At 32.2% G+C, this 20858-nt stretch overlaps 1 protein-coding gene across 1 annotated transcript in view; it reads right to left on the bottom strand.

Annotated features, from left to right (window-relative positions):
- Positions 1-20858, bottom strand: part of LOC148278146 (uncharacterized) — a 190510-nt gene that overhangs the window by 23947 nt on the left and 145705 nt on the right. Inside the window, exon 8 of the mRNA XM_088231832.1 lies at positions 1336-1597. Coding sequence (XP_088087958.1) covers positions 1336-1597 — 262 coding nt within the window. The remainder of the gene's footprint in view (positions 1-1335; positions 1598-20858) is intronic.

Below are 20858 nucleotides of genomic sequence, written 5' to 3'. Positions count from 1 at the left end.
TATTTAGCAGAACCCACAGAAATGGTAACAAAAATGTTTTTTCCATCTATTTACCATTCTTTTGAATTCAGAAAACTGCAGCGTGCAGGATACGAACTTACACGAATCCTGACAGGACATGGCGGATTTATGAGCTATTTACACAGATTCGAAATATCTGAGATCAGCACTCGCCCATGCGATGATGTTACTCTCCAAGATGTCTCCCATCTATTGATGCATTGCCCCTTTTTTAGTCTGCAGAGAATGCAACTGGAGGCGCGATGCAAAAGTCTAAATGAGGATTTACACGATGTGCATGTAGTGATTAGTCATAGGGACTTGTCAAGATAGGTAACATTATACATGACAGATATAGTGAAGGCAATAAAAGGTATCAATGATAGCAGGACGCCAAATGCCGAACACTCTTTAAGTGGATCGGAAGATCTGTTAACGAATTACAACGGTCCGCCTTCTCTTGACGAGTTTTCTGTGGTTTCTTCGTCCTTAGAGCAAATGCGGAGAAGCTCTTGAAACAGATCACAGCCGTAACATCTCACCGATTCTTACATAAAATAACTAAATAAAGTTTTTCATTGAAGTAAATTCAATATAAATTTCTAAAAAAATAAAAAATATAAGTGAACAAATAAAAACTATCGCTTTGAAGTAAATATAAACCTTGTACAATACAAGCAAGGTAAAAGAATAATGCAACTAACATATTTAAAAAAACACATCCTCACACATTCATTCACACTCATTCATATACACATTCATGAATACAAACGTCGCACATATACAATTTTATAAACTCTGTTCTTATATATTATGTACGAGTATTATGAGATTAACAGTGGATTTCTTTAACTGGCTCTAGTATTGGTAATATATTTCTACTTATTTTTTTACGTAAATAGCTGTAAAAATCCCAGATAAATAAAATAAAATTTCACTCATCGCAAATACAATAATTCGTACACTTGAAGACACAAGAAAAGTGTTATTTGGCAAAAACAAATAGCAGAGACATTTCGGGTTGATATTGTTAAAACAAATTAAATTATTAAAAACATAACACCTTCACTCACTGTCAAAATAGATTATATGCTACTTTTTTACGATGTTGATGGCTTGATGCGAAAGGGCTATACATAAAATCTTCATTTATGTATGTTAAAAAGTACATGTAAAAAAAATTGCCATAAAACATTTTCATCCACTAACGTCATTAACTATTACAATATTTGAGTTTGACCAAATGTTTGTAGACAAAAGAAAGAATTTCACCCCCTCGGGAGTCATGGTCGTTAACTTTTGTCAAAAGTCATAAAACGAAGTTATTTAACTTACCGATTGCATCTTGAACAGTAGCGAATGCATTACAGGAAAGGAACTTTGAGTAGAAGTTCACCATAACCAGACCGCGGTTATTGGCGACCCTTCTAAGTACCGCGTCAGGGACGTTCCGTGTAGAGTTGCAGAGTGCGTGCGCTGAGGAATGAGAGAACATGACGGGGGCCTTGGAAACGGCAATGGCGTCTTTCATAGTCTTGATTGAGACATGGGATAGGTCCACAATGATTCCAAGGCGGTTCATCTCCTTGACTATTATCTGGAAATAAAATAAATGTTACGAAATAAATTCATTATTATATGCATATATTTTGAAAAGACATCAGTTTCAATTACATTATTTTATATATTCTGTAAATTAAATCTCGCAATTTATCTTTGCCAGCTCTGATGCGTACGTTTGGTAATGAACGCGCGTGAAATCTCAGAGTCCCAGGTTCGATTCCCGTTCATGCATGTTTTATATTTTCTGGGCTGTGCTGACAGCCTTTTATGTATTAACAAGATACGTTGTAGAGCGCTGTTCTGGGAAATAGTTGAGACGATTAAGTAACATTGTACCTACTACCTACCTACTTTCGCACGATTAATATTAGAAAATATACCTATAATAGGGAAATATCACATATTAAGAATACGGATAAAAATATATGAAATGGATTGAGAATAATTAATTGTATTTTTGAAATCAATGTGGATATTGTAGAGAAATGTTTTCATACATAAATGTAAAAAAGAAATTTAATAAAAATACGTTGGTAGAAAAACGCGACGTGTTTGACCTAGTCAGTTGTGACGTTAAGTTTCTTGATAATGTTCTAAATAAAATTCAATGGCCCGGAACAAATAAACATTGATCGTGACGTATTAGGGGCGTGGCCAATGTAATGACCGTGTTTGCAGGAATTCAAAATTACAAATTTTGAAATATTTTTTATGCTACGAAAAATTTGCTAAATAAAATATTTTTACGTGGTAGTATTTCATAAATCTATTATATTATTTAAAAAACGTGATATTTCCGTATTGTTTTGTTTTTATTAAAGGTAGTCGACAAAAAAGAACGCATTGTATTAATAAACATATTTATGAAGAGGAAAACAAAAGATCCCTTTATTTTAAGAGCCAAGGCATAATCAAAATTTGTTTTCCTTTCAAAGCTAGTATCGGAGTTGTCACACTAAAAAAAACTATATGTGAAAATGAAAAATCACACAACTTTTCTCATATTTAAAGAAAAAGGCGGAAAACAAAAATTATTGGTTAATCCGACATTAGGGTGTTAAAAATATTCGGGCGTGACGATGCACAACTCATGTGCGTGTGTTGAAACATATAATATTCATTTCATACGAACTTTTATTCTATAGCATAAATCAAAATGAGCTAAAAACTATCTTAATTATATCATGTCTTCAAGATCATCGAAAAAAATCGAATCTTTTTGTCCTATTAAAAATCCTTAAATCACTCTTCGATACTCCTTTTGTAAAAAAAAATATTCTAAGCCTCTATTTAGAGGCTTGTCAGCAGGTGGGAAAGAAGGAATATGAAATCAGGTTATGAAATATACACCACAACACCCAGACCAATTGAGAAAAAATCATTTTTGAATTTTTTTCTTCTTGCAACTGGCGATCGAAATGGAGTCGAACTCGCGACCACTGTTTTACAGCTGGCCGTCTATCAACTGCGCCACGGCGCACAGTGTTTCGTTTCATACAAGCTAGAAACTAAAAATTCTGAATGTACTTTTAACTCACGTATGCGATTCATTTAATCCTAAAAAGAGGTTTTTTTTATTAAATATGTAATAATAATTCATTTTAAAAAAAATATGTCATATTTTGTTATTTAATAAACGAAATAAATTTTCTGGAAATTGATATCTGCATCCAATAATGTATTTAAGGATCATAAATAATTGAAATTATTACTTTAATTCTATTGACTGATAAATCGGTCAACCTATAAAATAAATCATTGAAAATTATATTAGATACTTTGGCATAAAATAAAGATTTCACCCGAGAGAACTAATCTGCCTTCACTTGTTTTGTCAGAATAACCATTTTACAGCTGATCTTATTATGTTAAACATGAAAACTCAAAGGGTTTAAATAAACTTAAAAGTTTGACATTGTAAGGAACACAGAAGTGAGGCAACGGACACAGCAACCCTTGGTATCTACTGTCATCCAAGGCGTTTTGGCTGGCAAGGCCATGTACTACGTATGCCTTCCGAGAGCCTTAACCATGCTTGCCTATGTTACAAAGCATCAGGTTCTCGGCGTCCTGGTCGTCCACTGTTGACAATTTGTGGGCAGTTTGCGTCAGAGTTGCGGTACGTGGACTTGACTTGGGAGGATGTACGGGAGGTCAATCGCTTGGCCGGAGGCAGATTATGGAATCCATATGCTCCACATAGGGAGCGGATATGGTATGATGATGATAAAACTTAAAGGTCTTTAAATAAAACATTCGTTATAAGTGATTTTCAAATAGATGTATTTTGAGAAATATAAAAAGAGCATGTAATGTAGATACCAAAGGAATAAAATTCTTGTCAAGAAACTCTATTAATACTAATAGAGTTCATTTCACTGGGTTTGGCGCCACAAATATAACAGGACATGGTTGACTTATTTTTAGCCAAAACGTTGCAAATTTTACCATCTACCATTGTGAAAAGCATTTTAAATTTTATGGACAATACTACACCTCCAATATTAACATTAAAATTTTCAAGTTTTTCAATTACATCTTGAAGTTTTTCGATTTCAGACTTAGTAAGAATATCAGTTTCTTTGGCGAAAATAAATTTAATAGGACGACAATAAGAGGTTGAGGAAGGGCTTAAATTTTGCCAAATTACTATATTAGGGTCATCATTAAGCCTTAGTTGTATTGGAACGAATGACATAATAAATAAAAATTCATCTATTGCATGCTCTGTGTAAAATTTCTGTTTATAATTACTATGTCCCGAGCTTCCATCTCCACCGCACTTGCATATAAGAGTCAGTACAGAACCTGAAGGAACTCTTTCTTTTAAGACTTCTGATTCTACATTTAGCAATCGTTCCACCGTATGATTTAAAATCGCTTGTAGCTGGATTTCTGCACTAGTTTCCGTTATTTTGACAAATTCCTCGCTCAGGCAACATGCTTTTTTTGCTTTTCTTAAACTATAAAATGCCGGATATATGTTGTGGCCGGTTTTTATGGCATTTTTATGCATAACTTTATAATTTACAGTCAACGTATAAACTTAGCGCTTCCTCAATTGTCAATACCCGCTGTTTGTTTACTTGTTGACGTTCCCTACGTATTTTTGCTACTTCATTGGGAGTAGCTTTCAAAATTTTCTTTAGGAGATCGGCAACTGTGCGTTTTCCTGATGCTCGAATAAATACCTGCGTGGCAAACGAAAGTTCTTCAGATGTCTTTGTACTCACTAAATCACGCACTTTTGTCCTTTTGCACTGATCACTGCATCCCCCAAAATCCTTTGCGGGCCTTCCAGTAGACGTAGATGGTTCATTCATGTCTACTGAAGGACTTTGTCGAAAGTTTTCACATATCAAAATATTTTCACTACCGTCGAGCCACTCAATTTTTTTTTTAACAAATCTATCTAGTTTACAGCCAGATTCGGTCCATTTTCTGCTTATATTTAAACAAATAAGCTTAATTTGATTTTTAACAGTTTTTCACCACTTGCACCAAGTTTACCGACTTCAAATTTACTAACAATAATATTTAACACTTCTTGAAGCCTTTCTTTCTTCGTCAAACTCTTCCACATCACGTACAATTCTTGCCTGGAAATCTCGTATCTGGTACCTGTAAAATAACAAAATAAGATAGATGCAACTTCGTGCGGTAAAATATCGAAACTGTAATGAATTAACAATAAATTGGTCTATTGAAAAATAAAAATAATATTTTGCTACTTTGATATACTCTCCGAGATAAATTCTCGAGAAGTTAGAAATTGATATTTTTTTAACTACTGAAAAATACATAAGTTAAATTATTGTTTTTTTTAAATACCTAAATGAAATACATTAAAATATTAGAAAAAAAACTATACAACATACCTTCCTAAATAGCTTCCATTTTTTTAAAAATCGAAATAAAAAACTTTAAACTTGATAAACAACCTTTACACGTCGGACGCCAAAATGAAAATAAATGTAATTAGGCTTTCAAAAACCAATTATCCGACTTTCATATTCTGGTATGAATCACCCTAAGCATTAATCACCCCAATCGTCACACTAACTATCTGGTAATGCCCCCATGACGTCATCGTTTAAGACTTCAAAAGTGACTTTTTATCTTGTAGCTTGTATGGGTCAAAACACTGTGCGGCGTCTGTCTACTAAACTATTAAGATCTATCAAATTATATACCCAAACAAGAAACCTAAGACAAAATTTATTTTTTCATACTGTTTTTAGTTGGTTGATTTTCCATTGAAGTAATTTTTGTTTCCACTCCGCCATGCACGTAATTCTTAGATTTCCCAAGTAATATCTTATTGTTGATTTATTTGATAACAAGTATAGCACCCGCTTTTTTCCTTTACATTTGTTCGCATATTGTTATCCGTTTCTTACGAGATAGTTACGTATAAACAACTCCTCTAACATATGGTATAGGTTTGCATATTCGGCCGCATTCCAATGCGATGCCCTCCAGCTACCCGCGCTTACCTCAGGCAAATAAAAATATAAAAAAATAAATAAAAAAAATCTTCTTTGTGTAGCACTGATTTAAAACACCGTTCTTAAAAAATTGATATGTTATCCTAAACATAATTATAATTAAAAAAATAAATAAACAAACTATTGTAAGACGACGCTCTCCATTATGTACACAAGAATTATTTTTTTATTTACGTAATAGGAAACATTAATGCAAATATACATGTATTTAATTAATGTAAAAATTGTATTGAATAGTAAAACTGTATACTTATATTTGTTATCTGAATAAATAATAAAATAAAAAAGATTGTGGTTATAATGGTATGCATTCATATTCAAAGCTTTAAAATGGAATCAGATTTCTGATCCGAGATTTTGTTTTACCTCTTTATTAGTCCAGAAATTAAAAACAATAGTCCTTTATTTGATTGATTTGATCATTCTATATCAATAATGATTAATTGGTAGATAACACGCACATACAAAAACACATCAAAGGCGCTGATCCCATTGATACCGATTTACGATTAATTTATGAATGATTTTTGTAAGAAATTTAAAATTTATTAAAAAAGGTTTTTATTGAATCCGAGGACAAATAAATCAAAAGAGGTTTTAATTTTGTCGAAATCTTCGTAAATTATTCAAATCTGACCATCTTAGGATTTCATATTTTAAAAACATATTTTTTGAACTTTTCCAAAACGTTAATAGATGTCGTTTACGTTTAATTTGAAATTATCTATGTATATTTAAAAGGCAATGTTTGTATGTGTGTCTTCGATGGGTTGAATAACTACTGGACCGATTTACGTGTGGTTTTCAGTGAAATGTAGATTTATTAAATAGAAAAAGAGTTAGGACGGTAGATGTTTTTTTCATTACCAGGTATAACCAGGGCTGCATTCTCCGAAAATTTATTCACAAAAAAATTGGAAGTTTATTATTTTTTTGTGAGTAAAATAGGTTTGTTTTTTTAATGTTTACAAACAACATTCGTTTTTTATTGATCCCAATCAGAATATTTCCTTAAATTTCTTATAACTACTACTCATTTATTTCTTTTAACTGGATATTTGGCAATACAAAAATAATATCAAAAATCATTTAAAACATTTCGAAAATCGCATTCCTAACTAAAGTGCACCCCTGTTGGTACGAAGCGTAGACAAAAGATTGGTGAGAAGCGCAGAGTTTAACATTTGCGAAAATAATTTTGTGAATGAATTATTTTAAAAGTTAATTTTAAGGTTTTGGAATTCAGCAATAAACAAATACCTAGGTACCTACTTGAATACAATATTTGAAAATGAACTTTTTTAAGTTTTGGGATTCAATCGTAAAAAGGTACCTCCTACGAAATTACTTACAAATGAAAAGTTACCCCATCTTTTTAACGTTAATCCAAACGATTTGCTTTTACGACACAACCAAGAAATTAAGTTTCAAATTAATTGTCAAGTTCACGTCAAAAGGCGGTTTAAGAACGACTCTATACGCGTAGGGCAGAACTGAGTGTTTGCGCATGAGTTAAGTGTCACAATTTTAGAGGGTTCCTGGTGCGTCTATATGTATTAATAGGTCAATGGTTTAATTTGAGAACACCGAACCTGTTTTTTAGGTTTCATAGAAGCATTGTGAAGTAAAGTTTTGTGAGTATACTTAATAATGTTTAATTTTAAGAGGAAACGCGGTCCGACTTTTTTTCGTACAAACGTATTTTCCCTCTGGATTATGGCACTAGAGCTCAGATTTTTTCACACACTAAAAATATTTACTATTAGCGTGTTGTCATTGTTTCATTTTTATAAAAATTATTTATTGTGGAAACAAGAACCATCCAAAAACCCAAAAAACGTACAGTTTTATCTGCTGTTTTTGGGCGCGCGGTATTTATAGAAAAATAACGTTTTTTTTTTAAAACGCAAAACGTACTGATACTAAACGTTTAATTTTAATACTCTGTCTAAAAAACCAAAAAAATGGTTAATTTTTGAGGTGCGGATAACGGGACGGCAAAACGTCGATTTTGTCAATCCTAACAGAAAGTCTCATATGATGTCGTTTTTTTTGCACAGTATCGGTTAGGAATCTGCAAGACAGTGACAGAAAAACAATGTTTGAATATCTATTTATCGAAATTCTCTGTCCTTACAATTTATGTAAACCAAAACACGAAAATAATCATGTATCTAATTTGGACTAAATACAATAATCGATACCAAACTTGTGTTCATTCATTCTATATATGAGGAAGTACTTAAATCTAGCAATAGAAAAGCATTGCTTGGTTCAGCTCGTATATTATAAAAAGGCAGTCCTGCTTAACTTAATACAAATTTGTGAAAATTGTGGATATGTGAAAATCACAAACATTTGACGGAATATTAAATGTTACCCGGTATATAAGTGATTACTGAAACTAGCTAATGGCACTAAGTAATAAGACAGTGCACAAACTCTGTAAACGCCTAGATTTCCTTAATAATTCCTTCATACAAATCAATCAAAGTTTTTTCATCAGTATCTGTTGAGATATCGGTCTTTTTAGATGAAGATCTAATAGATTTAAATTCCAGTATTTATCTTTAATGATTTCGACACAGTAAAAATATTTAACAAAAAATGTTTGTTCGATATTGAGAAAGTACAGACCTATGGGAAATTTGATATAAAAATGTATTCTAATAAAGCACGATAAAAATTATGGCATTAAATTGTTCAGCAAAGTTTTTTGAAAATAGATATAAAAGCTAACAAAACTGATTTGAATAAAAACGGACTTTTTTGAATGACGTCACTAGTTCTTTCAAATCAACGAGTGATAAGCGAGTTGTAATAGGTTTTTGGTTCACGGTAAGTCAACTGACAAATTAAAGAACTCGTTAAAAAGGAGGGGAAGAAAACTTGAGACGTCGTACGCGAAATAATTTCAAAAATACAAACTTTTAAAAGTCATAGCTATGAAAATACGATACGTTAACACTCATTTTTATTTTAAAGTTCGACAGTCTATTAACAAATAAAAACCAAAAGCCACTGAACTTCTTAATTTAATAATGTAGATAAAGTTGAAACTACTTCTAGGGATGATAATGACACAAGTCCAAATTTATCATTTTAGAGTTAAGTATGCAGAAACGTTTCTAGATATATTTTCTATCCGTACAATTAATGTCATGGTCGTTCAAAATATAAATGTTTAATTAAATGCAAAATTACTACAATTGTTTACTTTAATTCAAGAAACAATAATAGTGACAAAATGATGACTATGCCTTCCACTAAATAAATGTTTTTAAATATTTTTATATAACCATTTACTGACTTTTCTATGTCTACCGGTTTCTAGATGTATTAGTCTTTTCGACTCTCCTTTCATCCGCTTCCTCTTTTTTCAACTATTTCTCCCACAACATCAAACATTTTCATAACCTAATTAGTGCTTAAAAGGCGCTTACAAGCCTGTTATATTTTTGTGCAACAACTATGGTGAAGGTGTATAGTGGGTTTTTCATGTCTGTTTAGTTGGTGTCCTAACGAAGTGTTATGCTTTAAATATTACCAATAGGTATTTTATCAGCGAGGAAACTTTCATTTGCGGGTATGATTTTTTGATGTACATTGGTTTACTTATAGTAATAGCGCGGACGTGGGTATAAATTGAATAACTGCTTTAAGATAAAATGAGATTTTTTAGTTTTTCCATCGCTATTTCTGAGATGCGACATGTGAAACATATTTTATTAATTTACGCAAAGTTGAAAAAAAATATTTTCATTGTCTGCTGTTTTGTTGTTTGATTAGTACAACGGATAATCTTGACTTTACGTAATAAAAAACTGAGTAATTCTGCACTTGGTGTAATAGGCACAGTTGAGTGTGCATAAAAAAGTTAGTGAAAAAATCTACGTTTTAAAATTTCCCAAGCCCTTTAAATTAAAGCTGTTTTGGTGTATTTTCTTTTAAATACTTACTCAATTGTAATATGTGGCACTCTTTATTTAAGCTTTTACAAATTTGAAATAAAGTCAGGAATATTTTTCCTAGTCTAAGGCAGTAAAGTTGAAATGACCCAGTCTGTCGCTTGGAATGAATGAGCAGAAACCGCATGAATAGTAGACGCTAATGATGTATGGAGCTAGCTGTCTAACGAGTACACAGTGCGGCCAGATTGTGAAACTTCAGAGAAATATTTCTCATGGTAAACTACAAAAAACCGATATTTCAAATTGAAATAAATTATAACTTTAATTTGAAAATTGTGACAATCTTTAATGTCACCGACTAGCATCACTTCCATAAACTCCCTAACGCTCCTTCACCAAGCCTTTTCCCTCGTCCGCATCCGGTGCGTATCGCTTCGTTGGTCAAATACGTTTTTAATGTCAATTAAAAAATATAAATAAACAAGAAATGCAATTTTATAAAAATTCATTACGATATTTTCAAAAGTACATAATTAAAATGTGTCTTTGAAGTTTCGTGGTATGGCCCTGAAAAACCGTGTGTTCAGTACAAATTGCACAGATTTAAATAAAGCAAACCTTGACAAGAATAGTGACATAAATAAAACGGTTTACAGTGTTGATTGAAAATTCTTATTGACCGCTTAAACTTTAAATTCTTAATTAAAAACAAACATGCTTTTTACATATTTAAGAAAATCATTTATTTTATTGTGAATCATAAATTTATTTGGTTAATCCGAAAAAAAAATATTTTGTTAAGTATCGTTATTGTTATAAAAGTATGATGGGTTCTAATTTTTGGGAAGAAGAAACAGATTTTTCATTAAAATCATAGAAATATCACTCATATAGTTTGTAACATGAAGGTAAAATAAATTGCATCACGCTTTAGGTGCTAGTTCGAGGAATATAAAATATCTTTTTTTTTAAAAACCTTTTTAAACCATATAAGGAATCGAACCCGAAATTTCTTGCGTGGTAGGATAACGCGCGAAGCATTAGAGCTTTTTGCAAAAAAAAAACTTTTAATAAAAGCCATTTAAATTTAATAAAGAAGGTTTCAGTAAATTACCGGTAGAAAGGATAATCAATCAAGCTGAAAGCAATAAGATATTTAAAATATAATACATTGCGTATTTACGTAGCAAAACCATTCAAGTCCTTGTGACCCGAAGGGCGGGTATAAAGATTAAAAGATTAAAATACTTCAATAGTAAAATAAAACTTCCATTCTGTTGTACAAGGTGGGGCCAACTGAACAGTTATGAAAGTATTTAAATGATCAACGGTATAATTTAGAGAAATACGGTTAATTTTATTCAAATTTGTAGATTATTTCATTTTTTACATCATGTTTCGAAAATTATATCAAGATGGCGGCCGTCAACATAAAAACGTAAAACAAGCGTTTCGGTGACTGCTTAAACGCTGATCTAACCAACTGCACATTTTCGGTTGTTTAACAGTTCTGGATACTAAATGTCCACCTTCTCTTAAGGTACTTCTAGTTTCTTCCAATTGTTGTTTCCAAAATGTTATCGCGTTAGCAGAAGGGACGAATATGACGCGCGAAATGCCAAAGTATCGATAAAAAGGTCCTTTTCGTGGCGATCGCCGAACGGTTATATTCGTAAAACGTGCGCATGGCAAATCCTCAATACGTTCCAATCCAAATCATGGGCATGGCTAAAAATGGAATGGTGGTTAAAATACAATGAAACTACTCGTATTTGGCTACCTTAACACAAGCCTAAGCTGTGACCCTTAAAAGTACTCTGTCGGCCCCGTCCCACCCTGTGCAAATACGAATCATTTTATTCGATCGTACAAAATGATCTTTTGCTGTGGGATTTTCATATATTTACATTTCTCTGGTACCGGAAAATTTGCACACAGTTCTGTAAACGTAAATAAATATGTTTTATTTTAATATGTATGAGGTTAGAGTTTCATGTTTAAAGTACTGGGCTCGATTTTTGCACTGCAGTATTCTCGTGGCCTTGAGCCGAAGCAGACTTATCAACTTTTGTTAAACATATGATCGAGATACACTGCAATTTTTACAGCTTTGCAGCGGCCAATTCACTTTAAGGTTTAGGCTTTTATGTCTCAAAAAAATACATTAAAAATATTTCAGAACTTGAAAATCGTTTATTATGCACTTATGTTTGTAAGGAACTTATATCATTTGACCGTACGTACATACCTATATTGAATAAGAAAATGAGCAACATGAAAATTCCGATAGTGCTTTCCTTGAGAAGTCTCATAAAATATTTATTTATTTGGTTTCTTACGCCCAACAGGCATTTTAGCATCAGACAAATATGTTAAAATATGAAATAGGAAAACAAAATATTTCACTCAAAAATGTATTTCAAGAGAATATACTCGTATATCTTAGACAGTCAGTCGCATAATATGGTTAGTTGTTTAGTTTTTATTTTCAGTATTTTTTTAATAATTTCCATTGTATGCAACTACAATTCATTTGTTGATGCTTGCAAACAAGGCCGTAATTTCTTTCTTTGACTATTACAATAATCATAATTATTGTATTTTCGACCCCTCTACAGGTCTACAGATCTCTCTGCCGCCCGCTAACTCTTGTACATTCCAAATTAGGTTCGTGTCCTATAATGCGGATATGAACTAACGACGAATTGTCAGCAGTGAACTGAACATCCACGGCGACAATTACTGGGTGGTTTGTAAAGTAAGCTTGTACAGTTAAGGCTTTTAAAAGGTATTCGCAGTAGTCCATGCAACTGAGTCACTGTTGATTGGGGGTTGATTAAAATGATAAATCAAAATTGATGATAGCAAGTAAAATATAAATATGAAGAGAAAATCCGATTTTGATCATTACAAAAAAAAAACCCAAATGATTGATCATTATTTATATGTCTATAAATTTAATTCTTAATAACGAACAAAATACACATTTTCTTAATATTTTTGAATGCATATTAAGAGAGTCTGCTTGGTTTATTCATAGCTCTTGGAAAAGTTCTGCTTTCAGTAAAAATTATGTATTTAATAAAAACGAAAAAGCAGTTATTTTTGCCACAAGCGACTTTTTTAACTACTAATTTTATTGTGCCTTTATAAATCTTACCGCAAAATTATACCCGTAGTTCCATAAAAAATAATGGTCAAAGTTATGTCAGTTTAAAATACTCAGCTCGTCTCATTGTTAGGATACATATTTAGAGTGCGTAATCTCTTTGAAAAAGCGATAAAACCTTTACAAAAAATTTGCTAAAATAATAATAAAGGACTTTTCTAAATTGATGCGTAGTATTTTCCTTCATACTTCATTATTTTATATAAACTTGTTTTAATGTAATAAAAGCAGTAGTTATATATATATATATATATACATAAAATATATGTTGACAAATAAAATATATTTTTATTTTATTTATTTTATTATCTTTTATTCAGGAAACATACAGTACAGTTACAAAGTTTAATATTTTACACAATTAGACTTAATTCTAATGGACCAGTGAAGTTTCCATATTAAAGAGCAATTATATGTAAGGTTAATTATGAAAGTATAAAAAAGAGAAGGAAAAAGAAAAGCATAAATGAAAGTTGTTTAAAAATTAAAATTTAAGTGAAAAAAAGATACAACAATGTTTGATTATGTCCAAATGCTTGCAGACTGGCTGGATTTCCTCCCTAGGGAGTTGTTCATATTTAAATTTATTTCAACAGAGAGGGAAAGAGTTTTCGTGAAGAAATTTGGGAGTCTAGGCATTTACAGGGCTTATGACCTGTCATTGGCTGGTTTAAGTGGCCACTTTACACACTGTGTAACATTCACCATTCTGCCCATGTTTGAACATCCACATTTCCTCAACTCTTCCATCTGTTGACTTTTGTGAAGTGAAAGAGCTGAAACCTTTATCACTCACCCACGTGATTTGATTTTGTCCAAATTTTTGTAGACAAGAACTGGATTCAAATCCCTGGGGAGCTGATAACTTTTACAAATTACAACAGAGATGACGAACATTTCAGAAAATGTAATATAGAAGTCTAGGCATCTACAGAGCTTATGACCTGTCATTGGCTGGTTTAAGTGGCCACTTTACACACTGTGTCACATTCACCATTCTGCCCATATTTGAACATCTAAATTCCTTCAATTCTTTCATCTGTTGATGTTTGTGAAGTTAAAGAGCTGAAACCTTGTAGTAATATGTTAATGTTGTAATATGTTAATGTTATCAGCTCCTCAGGGATTTGAATCCAGTCTTTGTCTACAAAAATTGGTACAAACTCAAAATATTGTTGATAAATTCACCTGGTCCATGAAGAAGTATATAAATTGAAAAAATATTTTTTTCAGGCGTTGCCTAGTATATAGGTGAAATAATAAAATCAAACGAATCTCACCCGCATAAATAAAGGTTTCAGCTCTTTAACTTTACAAACATTAACAGATTAAAGAATTGAAGGAATATAGATGTTCAAATATGGGCAGAATGGTGAATGTTACACAGTGTGTAAAGTGGCCACTTAAACCAGCCAATGACAGGTCAATGCCCTGTAGATGCCTAGACTTCGATATTACCTTTTCTGAAATGTTCTTTATCACTGTTGTAATATGTAAGTATTTTATATGGTCAGAATTACATTGCTCTAGTATGGTGTGTCGTGGCGCTCCACGACACAGTATCCAACGATGTTTAGTCTCCACGAGATTGATGGAGGGGGTTATGGGTCGTCACAACACATCACAATGTTTTCTCAAAACGTCTCTTTATTGCATTCAGTCACTGTTCACTGTTCATAGCTACACAAGTACGATAAGCAAGCTAAGCACATACGGTGAATGATCAACAAAAACGACAGAAAAGCCCTTGACACACCACATCACCATAACATGTCACAATAATGTAATCATATCTTAACTCGCTTTTGCGACAGTCCACACCTCAACACAACAGAACATAACAACGTAATCATACCTAAGTATGTAAATGTACTGATATCATCGTCATCGTATATTTTTCTGAACTTGTGGAGGATTTTGTGGGCGTAGTACTGAAATGTCGTGATATATTACCGAAATCTATTTTTGAACTAAAAGATTGAATATTTCATTTTTAAAGAGCGTAACGGAGTTACGAACGAAAAGCAATACGAAATTCCGTTAATGTATTCGCATTTCCTTCTTGTCAAATCGGAAAATGAGACTTTGTGCACGTTTTATGCTGATAAGATATTTACGCACACTCCTACTACTATTTAACAGTTCGAATTTTTATTTCTTCTATTTTCTGGAAACAGGGTTGCCAAAAAACCATTTTAAATAAGAAGTATTTTTAGTTGTCCATAACAGGAATATTTTAATGATAGTGAAAACTTGCAGTGCTACGGGAAATTGGATATAAAAACAGTTTTCTTACGCGCGGTAAAATTTAACTGTACAGCGAAATTTCTCGAAAATGGAAAAAAATATTTTTTTTTAGTTAAAATGATCTTCTTTCAACTACGTCACAAGTTTGTCCAAATCAACCAAAAATACAGTGTTTTTATAGATTTTTGGCTTTTAGGAAGCCAACTTATCAATCAGCAGAACTCACCAACGAGAACAAGTGACGTCACGGGTGAAGTCATTTAAAAATCAAAAAACTTTAAAAGAAAAACGATTTTCGGCTTAGTTTAATAGTCTCCTTCACAGTTTCTAAGAATTTGTTTGCAGAAAAGTCTTGCATCTCGTCCACCACTGCTCATTATTCTCTGCAGCCCTATTCAGTTCAACATATGAGGCGCAGTTCAAACCCTCGCACAATTGTTCTTGATTTTCACATCAGAGGCATCCTCTATGATTGGTCCCTTTACTCATTAATTCATTACGTAATGCAGGAGACTCTCATGGTGCGAAATAAAAATAAAATTAGCAGTTAAGAAGTTTTGGTTCCAACTCTTATGTATATGAGTGAGTTATGGAATTGGAAAAATAAAGTCGAAAGTAGGCTAAATGCTCTCGAAATTCAGACTCTCAGGCAAATGTGTGGTAAAGCTATGTAAAATAAGTGTACAGATGTCGAGATACGTGCATTACGTAACGCTGAGACAAGCATTATCGACAAAATCAAGAAAGGACCGCTGCGTTGATTTGGACATGAAGAGAGAATAGATGGTAGAAGAACGGCTAAAATGAGTAACGAAGTGAAATTTGATAGATGCAGAAGACAACGAATAACTATAAATATATGGCATGACCAAATGTAACAAATACTTGTAGATGGACATGTCAAAAGTCAGAGAAACGGCGTAATAATTTGTTTGTTGTTTGTTTGTACAAAGTTGTACACTGATGTCATTGCTGTGTATGTACCCTTTCTCAACAATCATTGAAAAGCTTAATAAACTTAAAAAACAATCACAAAAACATGCAAATATGGAAAAATACGGGTGCTTACAAGCAATGAACTGACACTTGAAGACATGAGTAGATGAAGGCGTTATGTCACAAATTTTAAAAAATGTTTTTTTACACAATTGAAGATTTTATGTTCAACCCTTAAACACCAAGCAAATTACACTATCAAAAGTAGCAGAAAATCAATTTTGAGAGCAAACGAAGGGGTTTTATACTATCAATAATTGTACTGGTGTTCAAAACATTAACTCCAGATATCTCTGCTTTTGGTTTTTGTCACACAATACCTTTTATCCACTCATATTTTTAATTTACCGCTGCCAAAATTCAAATCGGTGGTTATCTTTTTAATGATAAACACACATTATTAAATAACAGTTTTTCGTTCATTGTCTAACATAACGCAGTGTTATAATACAGAATTGACAAATTTACAATGTATGGTTCAGTCGTTCACTCAATTTTGCACGTAAATGGTATTAAATGTGTTTAATGCGCTGTATTTAATATATAGTATATTAACTGTGCCGTAAATCTAAAAGCAATCACGTTTCAATGTTCCATCGGTGAGCACTTTAGCACTAGGGGAACCGACAGTATTGTGCGAATTGATGTGAACACGGGCAAATACATTTTAAAAATAGTTCTTTTTTAGATAATATATGTCAACACGCCTTAGTTAAATCTTCAATCAAATAAACGTACGTTTTTTACAGCATATTTAAGAAATCTAGCCTTCAGCCTTAGAAACAATATCTCATGAGTTTCCGACGAATCAAAAAGATTCGTTGTATTTTTCTTGAAATAGTTCAACAACTTTATGAAAACATGATATGGTGCTAAATTGTGCTTAGAGAAAAGTTCTTTAATAAATTGTATCAAATATTTCGGAAATCTACAAAAACACTTATAACTCAGTGAACATAACGAGCAAAACGACTGACATTGCCAACAATTCAATGCAAAATAACAGGTTGTGTGCTTTTTGTTATAAATAACAGTCGAAATCGTTTTACAGCAGATAGTGTTAAAAAATTAAGTTGGAGTATGAGAATCAAAGTATGTCATTAAATAAATGCTTCAATTTTTTAAACAATTTTTTAAATTTATTTTTTTACTTAAAGGCAGTTTATTACACATGAGACATAAGTCCCAGCTCCATGGTACAAAAAGCAATGGGGTGAGTTGGGACGAGCACTTAATTGACACAGATACATGAATATAATCATCACATATATTGCAAAGGTTCAGAAACACAACAATAATAATAATTTTTAAGAAAAACAAATATATGACACATTAATTTGACTTAAGTTGAAAAATATGAATTTTCTAATCGATTTTTTCACGCCCCCCCTTTAAATTCAAGCTTCAATTAACAATAATGATACTCTATATAAATAACAAATGTTTAAATTTCTCGAAATCTCTCACATATTCACCGAGTAGAACAGTTAGAAAGTTGAAACAATAGACGTTCGAATAATGTTCACAGAGTTTATGCTTTAATACAATTACCATAGAATTAATAATAGTCCAGAAGAAGCGTGGAATTATATTTAAATACATCGGACTGTGTCCAAAAATTCCCCCACTGTGCCCCACTTTCGCCGCGCGCATTCGCGATGTTGCCGCGTTATGTTGCACGATGGGAAAAAAATTACAAATTTAAGGTTAAAAAAACCAATCTGTTAATTAATCTAGAATGTTATTGTGCACGCGGAAATATTGATTGACACAACAGAGTAGTTAGGTAAAGGGTCAATTAATAAGAGTAATTGAATTAATTAACTTCAAACTTTAAATATAAAACAAATTTTATTTTACATAAAATGGATATTTTTATATCATGTTAAACAATATTTGATGTTTTAGAGTTCGGTACTAGAACCTTGCAACACATGGTATTCAAACAGTTTATTCAATCCCCACAAAGATTTTAAATTTCAAAATATTTTAAGGACAAAACCTTTAAAAAGTATTTTGAATAGTAAAAATATAGTTTTAGTTGATCCAAAGAATGTTCATTACATATATCGTCGGTCGGCGTGCTTAACCGTCAATTTAGTAAATCTTTTTTTTTCCGGGAGACAGTAAAAACCGCTTTTCTAATCAAATCTAACACTTCATTTACCCTAATCTACCAATCTGTTTTTTTTATTTAAAAGCTTACTTACAAATGAACGTAGTTTTGCAAAAAGCAGCCAGTCCACAATTTCGAAAAAAATATATTTTGTTGTTTTCGGGTGAGTTAGGTCATTTCTTTATTCTGCTAAAACAGATATACCGTTTTTATACAATAAAACTGTAATAATCACCTACTGAAAAAAGTGTCGATCACAAAAACGCCATTTCTCAATTTGCAAAAAACACCCACAGCACCAGAAAAATCTGACGGTACTTTAAAAATCATTGATACTGGTTAAATACATACTTGTATTCTTGTTTTTAATGTAAAATAACTAATGTATTCATTGTTTATCATTTGCCAAAATCAAAAACATTCCAACCGTCGGCGTCGTGAAGATTTGATCATTCACTCGTTTCATAAAAGTGCTATTATTTCAGCTTCACTTTTCTATGGCTGGCTGCTTTCTGCATAACGACGTTCAAATGGTCCCACTCGTATTGTATGATTAGGGCGCTTCCATAAGAGTTAGAAATGCTCTAATATAAGAATATAATTTTGGTCAAAATTGTAGATGGGCGGTAATGCACGCCGACCGACGATATGTATTTTTTTGTACCTTTCCACACAGTTTTTGTACATTACCGTTTAAGAGTAAATACACAATATAAAGATAAATATTATTTTATGCTTGTCCCTACACAAGTATATATGAAAACTTTTACGAACGTTATTATTTTATCATCGTGAATAAGGCACTGAATTGGTACTTCAACCTCAGAGTATCTCCATCATTTGTTATATATTCATGTGCTAGTCCAGGGACATTAAAATATTTCTGTGTATGGTAATAAAACCTAGGCCCCACGTAAAGTAGGCAACCGTGATAACTTCTTGACAACAATGCTGACTACTCTCCACTTGATTTCCTTTTATTTGAAAATGTAAGTTCTTAATTAAAATAATCATTGTTTGTATGAAGAAGTTAAGGAAAAAAAAATATTTTTAGAGAGACCACATTACTAATGACGAGGTTTACAGTAGAATCGAAGGAGGAAGGCACCTAATCAAAACCACGTCATAAAGGCAAGCCTGGTAGATTTAGGTAGGCCACATTATGCGCCATAGTGGTCTCCTGCATGACATAATATAGATAATGGTTTACAGGACAAATCACAAAGGGCGCCCTCTACGAGAGTATTTGGAACAAATGTGCGATAATTTGAACTGAGCTTCATATTTTGAGCTGAAGAGGGCTGCAGAAAATAGATTACAGTAGAGGACGAGATGTAGGACTTTGCTGGAAACTAATCCCCAGGATCGATACTGCAAAGAAGAATATTTATAGATTGATTAAAAACCATTTATTTTTTAAACATGTATCTGAGTAGAATAAGAATACAGATCTTTATGTGGAATGAACCAGGTGTTCAATCACAAATGTTTTTCACGATGTTTATCTCGTCTATTGAGAGTCCTTCACCAACACTTATCCATTAAAAAAAAATATCGCGTCAGCAATTACTGACAAGTGCGGCCATTGTGATTGAGCTGTAGGACCCTAGACGAGTGTTTTCAACTTGATTACTACTCTCAGGTTTGAATCATGAAAAAGGCAAACAAGTAGAGATAAGTCTGTCTAGTGGTGTACTTCTTGGAGTGGTCTCCGGTTCGATTTCCATCAAGTTAGACATAAAATATATTTCTTATGTCTTATATTGCATAGATCATGGGATGAATCTGAAGCGTGAAACACATAATAATTTTTCCTTCTTTACTCAAATAATCTAGATTTCCTGTAATTGGCGTACCAACACAGCGCCATATGAACGACTGGGTGTGGAAAGGAAAATGATGACGGTGATTAAACTCAAATAGTCAAATAATAATTTCACGCTGTCTGTAATATAAATATTTTTGAAAATTCATACAAATTCAAGTAACATTCTTATGTATCAAGAAGTATACATTTTACGATTATATTTATATACCAAACAGCACTTACTCCGCTACAGTCCTGTACGGGATAAAGAAGGGAAAAACAAACGTCTACATTGTTGGTAATATTATATTACCATATTCCATATTATGATTACAATCGAGATAGAATCGACATGGAAACAATTTTTCCTTCCCCTGTCATTTAACAGGAAACGGGGTTATCCTGTCGTACAAACACAATCATACATATAACTATTTTCAATTTTCTTTGTGATATTTGATGCTTTATCAACTTTTAAACGTTTTATCAACTTTCTAAACAACTTTTTATTATTTCTTCTTCTTATTCATCATATTTTAAG

This window comes from Micrasema longulum, unplaced genomic scaffold (genome assembly GCF_059751315.1).
Source record: "Micrasema longulum isolate JH-2025_06_02 unplaced genomic scaffold, ASM5975131v1 h1tg000926l, whole genome shotgun sequence".
Taxonomy (NCBI): Eukaryota; Metazoa; Arthropoda; class Insecta; order Trichoptera; family Brachycentridae; genus Micrasema; species Micrasema longulum.
The sequence above is the reverse complement of the archived record's forward strand: the minus strand, read 5'-3'. Positions and strand labels throughout refer to the sequence as shown.